General features: G+C 40.7%; 1 protein-coding gene across 3 annotated transcripts in view; it reads right to left on the bottom strand.

The window, feature by feature from the left end:
* Positions 1-12,251, bottom strand: part of ugp2b (UDP-glucose pyrophosphorylase 2b) — a 52,021-nt gene that overhangs the window by 7,156 nt on the left and 32,614 nt on the right. For all 3 annotated transcript variants that reach the window (XM_023294498.3, XM_023294497.3, XM_035941065.2), the window contains exons 5-7: positions 7,664-7,797; positions 1,815-2,112; positions 569-766 (exon numbers count right to left, since the gene is read on the bottom strand). In XM_023294498.3, coding sequence (XP_023150266.1) covers positions 569-766; positions 1,815-2,112; positions 7,664-7,797 — 630 coding nt within the window. The remainder of the gene's footprint in view (positions 1-568; positions 767-1,814; positions 2,113-7,663; positions 7,798-12,251) is intronic.

Here is a 12,251-nt window from a genome sequence, read left to right as displayed (position 1 = left end):
ATTCTAATAAATCTCCGACTCCAGGCGTCTTTATGGACATCATAAAGGAACTATTTTATTACGTAGCCCTTCATGGGGCCAGTGATCATATTTAGGAACTTCCACACATTAAATGCCTTCAGTAAGGTGGAGAATCATGTGGTTTCCACCCAGCCAATCAGAAAAGATCACTCTACGTTACATCACACTACATTGTGGCATCTGACCAATCAGCAGAGGCCTGCAACGGATCAAACTTTCTCTTTTCTCCAAAGTTGGAAAAAGACGGACTTGCGGCTCGGTCCTCTTCCATATTTACAGTGGAAACGTCTAAACCAAACATGGTTAGTTGATGGAACTCACATGTTTTAGGCTTGTACTCAACCGTAAAATGTCATCAAGCGTCATCGACATGTCAGATGATGCTCTGAGGAAGACTGCAGACGTAGTGGAAACATGTCAGCGAAGTAAAACCATCACCCTTAATAACTTTGTTGGAAAAAAATTACTAATCAAATAAAAGAAAATGACAAAATGTACATAATCAATCTGCGCCTGGGAGTCTACTGGGTTTCTGCTCTCCACTCACCTTGGGGTTGACGATGATCTCCATGTCGATGGCCTTCTGCTCCTGCAGCCTCTTGATGGCAGCCAGAGAGATCCACAAGTTGTTGGTGTTGAAGATCTTGAACTTGGAGACCGATTTGAACTCGTCCACGTGTGCTTTGGGCACCTGGGCGATCTCCAGCAGACGCAGCTTCCCTTCATACTGGATCAGAGTGCCGCCCTGAAAACACACATTTTACACCATGTTCTCTGAGCGGGAATCACTGACTGTGTTTTTACTGAGAAATAGTCCATAATTTCAGAATGCTAATGCATTTTTGATGATGATAATGACTCAATAATGACTAAAAGTGGTTCTTTGGAGTAATAATGGTTTGTGTTTTTCCACTCCAAAAACTCCACTCCAGTTGCTATTTAGTTTGAGGTTTGAAGTAAGTTATGTAATCACCACAGAAAATACAAACCAGATCTTAAAATGTAACAAGAAGGATAACGAGACTTTAAACACAGACTCTCACATCCAGTTATCTACAAACTAAACAGATTCTAATGCATCAGACTGAATTAATCACTGTAAGACTGAGATTATGTACTGGTATTTTTCCGCTGTTTTTGATTTCAAGGCAGAAATTAAAGGATCGTTTAATCTAATTGCAAAAAAATGATTTTTGTGATCACCAGTAGAGGTGTCTGGTCTTAAAATAGTTGAAGTTTGGGATGGTCTCTTTAGTAAAAGCAGTAATGATAGCATGGTTTGGATGTTATCCTGTGGAAAAAGAAAACAGTTTGTCCAGGAATGAGTTGACATCAGATTTTACAAATAATCAACGGTTTGATCACCACAGATTGACTTTGATGGACTTTCACCGTGTCAGGATAAAAGAAAAGTAAAAAGAAAAGTATGTGTTTGGAAAGGAACCTGCCTTTTTTTCTACTTCTCTGGAACACTCTGACAGAAAACTCCTATCCCAACCATGAACCTCCAGCTGGACAGAGGAGATCAGTTGCCTTGGATTTCTCAAGATGTCGTTTGATCAGGTAAAAATTTCAAAAACCAACATGTCAGAAGTTTGGCACATAAAACAGAAATGGTTTGTGGGTTGATGTTAACAGGAGAAAATGAGAAATCCTGAATCTGTTTGTTAATTAATCTGATAAAAGCAGCATGCTGGGATTTGCTTTGGTTCCATTAGCACCAAATCTGTTATATCTAGACAGAAACAGCTGAATACATCAGTACTTTATGACCCCAGTGTTCCTCCTCCTACCTTCACGTCGGCTCGCGTCTTATCCGTCACCTCCATGACGAACTCGCAGCGTTTGCCGTTGGGCTGGCTGACCAGGTGGTGCAGGATGTGGAGGTCCACGGTGGCTCCCAGGTTGTCGATGTTGGACACAAAGATGTACTCTTTGCCCTGAGCGATCAGCTGGTCCAGCAGGCCGGAGTTGTGGAAGCTGGCGTAGATGTCGCCGTGGCCGGGAGGGTACCAGCCCTCCGAGTTCTGCCCGGTCATGCTCAGGTTGGTGGACACCGGGAGGAGGGACTCTTTGTTGATGCGAGGATACCTGGACGGGGGGAAAGAACAATAAGATGCGGCGTGGTTCTCGCTTGTTTTCAGTCCACTTTTAGAGATTACTGCTTTTTAAATAAACACTGAGCTGGATGATAACTGAACTTTGTGCCACATTCATCGTGACTAAACAGCTTAGAGGTGGGCAGCACCAGCAGGAGGTCACCAGAAGTTAGTTTAACCCTCGTAATGTCCTCCCAGTTGCCATACACCCTTTGTCTTCTGGGATCAAAAACGACCCCGCCTGGTTTGACTGTTATTTAAAGCAAATCATATAAATTGTCAATCAAATCTGTGTTACACCTTTAGCTTTACTTTAGTCCAACCCATTACCACAAAATGTTCCCTTCATTTTGGACGTTAGGACCAAACAGACCTTATTTACATAAAAGTATACGACGGCAAAAGATTTGATTTGGGGTCACAATGACCTGAGGACAACGGGAGGGCTAAAGTCCTTAAACCAGATTTAAATTTCATTCCATTTCTGTTGAAATATTTAAATGAATAATTCCAACAGTTGATCCTGTTTCCACTGAGCTGAATGAAACCTTTTCCTTCATTCATTCATTTCAGTTTGAGCCATTTCAGCAAATCAGAGATCAGAGGTTAAACTGGAATTTAAACTTGTTTAGTTTAAAACACTAAAACTAGACTATTTTTTCCCATTTGTGTTTCGCAATTTAAAATAATGTTTCACTTATCACGTTGAACCTGTTCTTAAATCATTTTAACTATTTTCTTATGGCCAATTAAAGATTTAAGAGGTTAAATTGGAATTGAAAAGCACAGAATGACTTTAATCGAAGTTTAGACCAGATTTAAATCTGCATTAATTGTTTTGGGGGCATTATGACAAACTGATGAGAGCAGAGACTCTAAAAAAGACCAAAATATTGAGCTAAAAGATGCTAAAATGCTTCATGAACTGAAGGGAACTGCAGAGCCTTTACTGCAAGGGACACATTTGATGTTAACTGTAATTATCTGACCTATCATTAAAAATACAGTAATGAAACTATTGATTATCGCAGCTTTAAAACAATGTTTAACCCTGTTTAATGTTTAATTCAAGGTAACAGCTGCAGCCCAGTCTGTCATAAAGGCCACGAATACTTAAGCTGATGATTAAATCTTGTTTTTGATGCATATTCTCCCTCTCTTTTAGTCTGTATCAGATCTGTGTCTCTTCTATGGAACAAATAAGAATGTAAAAGAAAAACAGATTATTGAATAATTTATGTCAGCCCTGATTTACAGAATGAATCTCAGACTGTTAAACAGATAAACAGCACAAAGAGTTAAAGCCTCAGAAACACTGAAACACTCCAACTGCCGTGTAAATTTCTTCTTCTCTCATCTCCTCCCAGACTTCAAACACAAACCCCGTCAGGAAAGTGAACTTTTAAGATTTTTTCCAGGAAGGCAGATGAGGCAGCGAGCCGAACAGTCCATCATTAAACTGATCAAAGGTTTGTGAGGAGGATCGGCGTCAGGTTGAGTTATCAGACCTCCTGCTGAGGATATTTCAGAGAGCAGATGAGCTGGTCAGGTGAGAGGATTACGTCCAGCTGACTGTCCTGGAGGATGTTTCAGATGAGTGCTTCTGATAGGAGGTTTTACTTCATCCAAGGACCAAAAACTGAGAACATTTTGTTGTTCTGACTTTGATAAAAATCTTCCTCTTTCCTGGATGTATTGGCCTGATGTGAACATCAGAATCACCAGGACTTTTCACTCGGATTGTTCACTGATCTCAGCAGCGAATTGTCTTTTTCCTCTTCTTTGTTGTTGAGATTTCATGGTGAGACTGCAACGCTTTATGTGTGTTATTAAAGGCTAAAAACATCATGTAGTAATGCCCTGAAACCTGCAATGTTCCAGTCAGCTGGTGGTCCTTATCTCTAGTTTTTTTGGTAAATGATAAACCTTCAGTTGTACTTCTACCGTTGCTATGGAAACTAATTATCTAAAACCTAATATTGTATTAAGACCAATAAATAGCCACATATACACATCTACATGCTTGTTTCCTGGATCGTGCTTCCTTGTTCAGATCAGATAAACCTTATTTTACAGCAGCTAGATTCAAATGAGGCCTTGAGGAAGGAAGGCAAAAATAGAAAAGCATAATAATTCTAAAAATAAAGATATAATAAAGACTATATACACCGTTCACATGGGCGATAAGGCATTATGAGCTGCAGCAGAGCCACACAAAGGCAGATTTTCTTTTGGTGAAACTTTAAAGGACATCCACAGTCTGTTGTATATTAACTGCAGATAAACTCTGCTGTGTTTATTTACAGAAAGCAGAGATGCTGGAATAGATTTCACACATTTTGCACAGGAACTAATTTGGAATTAAAATAACTATGGCACGCCAAACCTGCTGCAGTGATCATATGAACTGATTATTGTTTTAAGACTCACTCTGAGCTTTAGCAGAACACAGATTTGTGAGAACAGACACACATTTATCATCCAAATCTTCACTGATGCTGAAATGTTTTACTTGTTTAAAGGAGCAAATCAAATATTAACAATACCCAGTAATAATCAGCTGTTTGCACTTTCTTCTAGTAGTGTGACTGTTTGGTAATGAAAACAGAGCACATATAAGAGCTTTGTCTTTTGTTTTTCTGTTTAGTTTATGAACCAGGCTGGATTTATGAGCTACGTTTCTGCAGCAGTATTTGCATTTACAGTGACTTTCATTTTCCAGCTCTTTGCAGGAATTAGTTTAGAAAAACAAATGAATGCAGTTTATTTATTCTGCTTTAGCGGAATCAGGGAGTTTTATTTAGCTAAAAAATAATTAAAATGATTTAACTGGAACATGAGATAGTGTGACAGAGAATTTAATTTGTCTTTTATGAAATACTGCCATGACCTGGACCTCAGACGTCTCTTTGTTCTCCCACTGATTGGCATTTTAAACCATTCAACCACTTTCTCTCCACTGACATTAAACCCTCCAGCTGCCATGCTGCTGTCCCAGTATGCTTTGTTCTACACTCCTGGAGGTGCACAGAACATACAAGTGCTCTAAATAATTCAAGGAAACACTAAAAAGCAAGTTCCACTTGACTGACAAACTGGAGGCACCAAGGCATTAAATATTAATAGAGTTTTCCATACATTACATGACATTTCCTGTCTGGATGCTGCTGTTCCTGACAGTTTGAGTTCAGAGTCAGAATCAGAGGCAACAGTTTGTTCATAAAGGCCTCTACACACTGTGAGGTTTTAACAATCTATAAGTTCCCAGCTCACTACATTGTACGACATGAATCTAATAATCTTTGATGTGAAGTTTGCTCTGTGCAGATTAACGATGAAAACGCAGCTGAATCTCAGCCTACGATGTACGTGAGTCGACGTGAACGAAGAATAAAACGTCATCAGCGTGCGCCGTCCATCCATGAAAAATAAACAACTGAAGCATAAACGGAGCTCCTACAATCACAGGGAAACTAGCCAAACATGAACCCTACAATCACAGGGACACTAGCCAAACATGAACCCTACAATCACAGGGACACTAGCCAAACATGAACCCTACAATCACAGGGACACTAGCCAGACATGAACCCTACAATCACAGGGACACTAGCCAAACATGAACCCTACAATCACAGGGAAACTAGCCAGACATGAGCCCTACAATCACAGGGAAAGTAGCCAAACATGAACCGTACAATCACAGGGAAACTAGCCAGACATGAGCCCTACAATCACAGGGAAACTAGCCAAACATGAGCCCTACAATCACAGGGAAACTAGCCAAACATGAACCCTACAATCACAGGGAAACTAGCCAAACATGAACCCTACAATCACAGGGAAACTAGCCAAACATGAGCCCTACAATCACAGAGAAACTAGGCAAACATGAACCCTACAATCACAGGGACACTAGCCAGACATGGACCCTACAATCACAGGGACACTAGCCAGACATGGACCCTACAATCACAGGGAAAGTAGCCAAACATGAGCCCTACAATCACAGGGAAACTAGCCAGACATGAGCCCTACAATCGCAGGGAAACTAGCCAGACATGAGCCCTACAATCACAGGGAAACTAGCCAAACATGAGCCCTACAATCACAGGGAAACTAGCCAAACATGAGCCCTACAATCACAGGGAAACTAGCCAGACATGAACCCTACAATCACAGGGACACTAGCCAAACATGAACCCTACAATCACAGGGAAACTAGCCAAACATGAACCCTACAATCACAGGGACACTAGCCAGACATGGACCCTACAATCACAGGGAAAGTAGCCAAACATAAACCCTACAATCACAGGGAAACTAGCCAGACATGAGCCCTACAATCACAGGGACACTAGCCAGACATGAGCCCTACAATCACAGGGAAACTAGCCAAACATGAACCCTACAATCACAGGGAAACTAGCCAGACATGAGCCCTACAATCACAGGGAAACTAGGCAAACATAAACCCTACAATCACAGGGAAAGTAGCCAAACATGAACCCTACAATCACAGGGAAACTACCCAGACATGAGCCCTACAATCACAAGGAAACTACCCAGACATGAGCCCTACAATCACAGGGAAACTAGCCAAACATGAACCCTACAATCACAGGGAAACTAGCCAGACATGAGCCCTACAATCACAGGGAAACTAGGCAAACATGAACCCTACAATCACAGGGACACTAGCCAGACATGGACCCTACAATCACAGGGACACTAGCCAGACATGGACCCTACAATCACAGAGAAACTACCCAGACATGAGCCCTACAATCACAGGGAAACTAGCCAAACAAGAGCCCTACAATCACAGGGAAACTAGCCAGACATGAGCCCTACAATCGCAGGGAAACTAGCCAAACATCCTGTTTTGTCCAGTTGTGGTCCGAGCTGAAAGACACGTCTAAAAGGCTTCTGCTGCCACAACTCTACTAGGCTGTCTTCTCTGTTTAAATCCCACATACTAGTTTTGATGTGTTTTCTCTCCATAAATCGTCTATCTGGGTTTACTGATCAGTCCATAATTTCATCCTGCATTTCTATTGGTTAGTTAGTTGTCGTAGGTCCAGCAGCATCACACTGTGAGATGATCATCCAGAATTTCTGACACTCAGAATTTTATGGCAGCTTGTCTTTGGTCGCCATGACAACGGCCATCCTTGAACCTGTCTCTCAGTGCGACGTAGGACCACCGATTTAGAGCCCTGACCAAAGATATCACCTCCATTCTCTCACCATTGGTATCTTTGGTCTGGGTTAGTGAGTAGAGGCCTTCAGAGGAAGCAGAGTTCTTTCAGAAGGTTCAAGCTGCTAACTGCTAATGAAGGTGAATAAAAAATCTGCCAGTAATGATGAAGGCATGTTTGAACTCTCACATTTTCTTGGATTTTATTTCCAGATCTTCTTTCCATGTAATATCCGACAGAAACATAACCCTGGTATTATTATATTCGTACATTATATAACAGCATCAGGGAGTGTTTGCTGTTATTCAACAGGACATTGTTGTGTTACTATTGTCGACTCACCTGCTCTGGTTAAAGGTGTGGATCTTGACCCGGTGGTGTGTGTACTTCTGCAGGATTTTCTTTGTGTCTTCGTCTGTGTTGAAAGAGTTCATGAGGACCAGAGGGACGTCGGTGTTGTACGTCTTGTTTAGGTGCTGTTAGACGTTAAAAACAAAGGATGTAAATATCAGAGACGTTTAGCTTCATTCATCCAGCAGAGCAGCTTTCTGCAGAGTAGAGACGCTGCAAAACTTTAATCTGCTCTGTGAGAGTTTTATCTCATCTTATTCACAGTCCTTTTCTGTTTTTCTAATTAATTAGGATTTTATTTTTATGGTAAACATTTTTAATAGTGTTTTTGTGATCTGCAATCTCCCACAGAGGATCAATAAAGTCCTCTTATCTCTCTGGCTAATATTTACTGAGGAGATAACAGTTTAAAGAGTTAGAGAAAATGCAGATAGAACAGAACAGAACAGAACAGAACAGAACAGAACAGAACAGAACAGAACAGAACAGAACAGAACAGAACAGAACAGAACAGAACAGAACAGAACAGAATAGAATAGAATAGAAATACTTTATTGCTCACCAAAGGGGAAATTCTGTTGTTACAGACCTTTTACAGACATTTAACAGAAACTCCTGCCTCAGAGCTCTTAATTTAAACCAACATTGATTAATTAACAGATGTGTGCTGCTTCATCTGTCCCTACCCGTGTTCTATCTCTGTCTTGACTCCATATATTTACATGGAATTCCATCTACAACATGACACGCTCATACCTTTTTATTTGACACACGTGCCGTGAAGTATTAGAGAGGTGTGACGCAAAACAGAACAAATAAAAGAACAAATAAGAGAACAAATAAGAGAACAAATACTATGACTGCATCTGAGTCCTGCCAGCTGTGCATCATGACTCTTTAGAAGTTGCTGAAGTCTGCCAAGATTGATTTCTGAGGAAACAGGGAGGCTCGAAATACAGAAATGGGATTTTTTTCTTTGTCATTTTATGATTCAAATGTTTTGACAAAAGATCCTTGAGACTGAAATGTAAACCTCTGAATAAATAAATGCAGAGATGTGTGTGGAAACAGACTTATTTTAATGCTGGAAATCAATACTCTACATACTAACAGGTGTACTGTGGTAAATGTATGTTTCAGTCTTCGTTGTGGTGCCACTTTGTGAAAGGAACAATATTTTATTTATACTGATTTCAACAACAAAATTCATTTGAATTCCTGGATCAGAATGTCAAGAAAAACTGAGGAGAAAGTGTCCAGACGGTATTTCAGTAACTCGACTGATTAGAATGAATACAAAAGAGGCGAATAATAACTGAGGAGATTGGGAGGCAATTTATTTTGACCAAGATAAGAGGAAATTAAAGTGAGTGGAGGAGGAGGATATGAATCAGTGGGGAGACGCTGACGTGAGGAAGTTGCTAAAGAGCTGAATGACAGAAAACAGGGAATGTCTGCTTCTCTAACCTGAAGTGAGAACGTGTTTCTGACATTAATAAACCAGGATGGGTGTTGGCTGCTTAACCTCCACACAGTGTGTAAACCAACTCTCATGTCTCTCTGTAGGACTGTTTGAATTTCCTTCTCTTTTGTGTTGACGTCCTTGAAGCTGTTTAAGAGCTCCGTTAACTCACCGCCCCTCCTAGTACTCACATTTATATATATAGAAATATATATATATATCATGATGCACTGCAAACGAATGTATAAGAGGATTAAGTCAGACCTCTGCTTGTCTTTCTGGTGTGTTGACAGTGGGTGTATGAAGACAGAAGGAATGACAGATGATGCATCCGCTGGAGAACCTGGTGATCTCAAAGTCCATCTGAGTGGAAACTGTAAGTTCTTGTTTCATCCTTTCTGTCTCTTTTTCTTATTCTAGAACTGTTTAAAATGAAAGCACACAGAGTCTTCACAGCCAAAAAGTCTAATTAAAACAAAACTAGGCTTCAGTGGATCAAATACAGGGCAAATTCGCCCCTATTGCATCCACCTACCACCTATTAGAAACCTCCACCGAACACTGAAGGAAAAGTTTTCTTGTTAAAGTTTATATTCTATGTAGAAGTCCGTGCACGGAGTCTTTTCCACACTTTCAGGAGTAAGATTTAAGCCCAAAAATGCTTAAACTTTTTATATTTGTATGCTAAAAGCACTAAAATTTGGATGTATTTAGATGTCAGCTAACACTCATTGCGATCATTATCTGCAAATGATTTTCTCGATTTCTCACTCTACATTTTGCTCAAAGTTACTGGTAAAGACCTCAAAATGATGTTCAGTTAGCCACTATGGAACTAAAAGAGAAAATATTCACTTCTGTTTTTTAGCTCCACCGCTAAATCTTTGGCCCTGTTGCTTCATATAATCAGTCCCTCCAGGAAGTCACGATGTTTCAATCACAAGAATTAACCCAAATTCAACCAATCTCCAGGAATTCTGAGCGACCTTGCAATTTTGTCCAATCACCACAACTTTTCCTTAATTTTGTCCCGCCTCCTGTAAGTTTCACCAATCATAGCAGTCCCTGGTCAAACGTAATGCACGTACGTCACCAAATTCACTTCCTGTTTCTGGTTTGAAGATGCAGACATGTCCCATTCTAATGTCTTTCATTTACCAACAAAAATTGTTCTAAAAGCTGAAAAAAATGCAGCTTTCTACCAACTGTCAGTGTCTCCCACAATATCATCGCAACAAATACACTCAAAACATTGCAACTTTTTTAAAAAAGCTGCCGTGAATTCAGGCAAATCTGCTGCAGATTCATGTTCTGTCAGTAAACTAAAGGATTAATTGATTAAAAAAACACCTGGAAAATATCCACTACATAGAAGTTTCAGATTTAAAACACCTCAGGTCCTCATAACCTCTGAGTTAAGCGTTGACTATGCTCCCTTTATGTAGTACTGTCTAGTCCACTGGGAGGGCGCTAATGGTGTGCTACAGCACTAGTCTTTATAATTGTCTCTGGTTCAGGATCTTCCTGCCTGCAATCTGATCATCAGCTGGATCTCAGTCAGACTTCTTCTCTGCCTCCTCTTTCCTCAGTGTTGTTGAGGAACATCCAGCAGATAAATAGCTCATTCTACACATCAGACAGGGACAGACTGACAGAACCACGGAAGAAATTAAAGTTGTACTTTCCACCACTATAATTTATGATGTAGCTGAGCCTGCTGGTTTGTCTGGCGCCGCTGAGTCATGTGACGGTACAACATCCAATCACAAGAGGAATGCTGGTATTGATATTTGGATCGATCTGCTCACCTCAAGAGGGCGCTGGTCTGTATTTGAGCAGTAGACTAGCATCTATATGTGTCTCCTTGTATTGTAGTGGCATCAATTTTGTTTGTCTGACTGATTTTAATAACTTTTGTGTACTTTAAGTGTGTATTATGTAGGAAAATGGTATCGGCAGACAGAATCCGATTGGGACATCTCTGGTCCTGAGCTGTATTTTCCAGTATAAAAGTATTTCTCCTGGACTGCTTTTGTCAGTGAAGATGAAATGAGGTGTTTTAATGTGGAGGTTACGCTCTGGTTTTAGGCACTTTAAAAATATCTCGTCAAGCAGACCTGAACTGCCAGCTTCCATGTGCTCTCCTGCACTTTCTTTAATCAACTTGCTCAACTTCAGACCCATCACTCAGGTGAAAGCAGTAAATCTTCAGCAGCTAGGTGGCGCCTGAGTTGTGTCTAGCCGTTCACATCGGAGTTTATGTATTGTGTGACCAAAACGGTCCAACATAACCAAGCCTGATTCAGTGTTGAGGCTCAGAGGGGCGTTTTCCACCCAGGAGGAGGTTATGGGGGTTGGTGTGAGGGATCCATTTTCTCTCTTTCTCAATAGGCTGATTGAGTCAGCAGGTAATCTGAGCAGAAAATGGAGAGCAGTCAGTGTGACACAGAGAGCAGTGTGTTGAGAGAAGAGTCCCAGGAGGCCTTTATGAAACAAACACACCCACCCCTAAAAACCCATTTACACAATATTCTAAACAGCATTACTCACGCTGGGTTTCTTAACTCTGAGCCTCACAAGTTTCTCTAAACTTCACCCTCACTTTAATCTGAGCACCAAATCAACCAAGAAGCTTCTTGAACACGTGAGGATTGTTTGGTTAATATTAATGAATTAAGGGTTAAATAGAAACTAAGGTGTGATCAGGTCTAAATAGCTGCACACAGTCGTTTCTGTTTCGCTGCCAATCCCACAGACCTGGACGTCTGCTCACCAACAGACTCCATTTCACTCCAACTCCCCCCAGAAACACACTGAGCTCTTTCAGAAGACCTGTAGCTCTTTTCCAAAACAGTATGTCTACATGGAGTAACAGAGGCCTGAGTCTGGAGGACTGAAGTGTGGAAGGAACAGACATGTGCTCGTAATTTTCTCACTGAATCATCTTAAAAATGTTTTTTTTTTTTGGATCATAAAGAAAGAAAAAGAGAAGCTCTCAAAAATGGGAAGCATTACTCCAACAGATAACAGATGTTTGTGTTGCATCACACGGTACGTCACTGATCTCATCAGCTAGAAAACAGCGAACTGCTCCTGAAACTGGGCCACAGCAGGAAT

This window comes from Amphiprion ocellaris, chromosome 16, assembly GCF_022539595.1.
Source record: "Amphiprion ocellaris isolate individual 3 ecotype Okinawa chromosome 16, ASM2253959v1, whole genome shotgun sequence".
In the NCBI taxonomy this organism is placed as follows: Eukaryota; Metazoa; Chordata; class Actinopteri; family Pomacentridae; genus Amphiprion; species Amphiprion ocellaris.
This window is presented reverse-complemented; position numbering and strand designations above follow the sequence as displayed.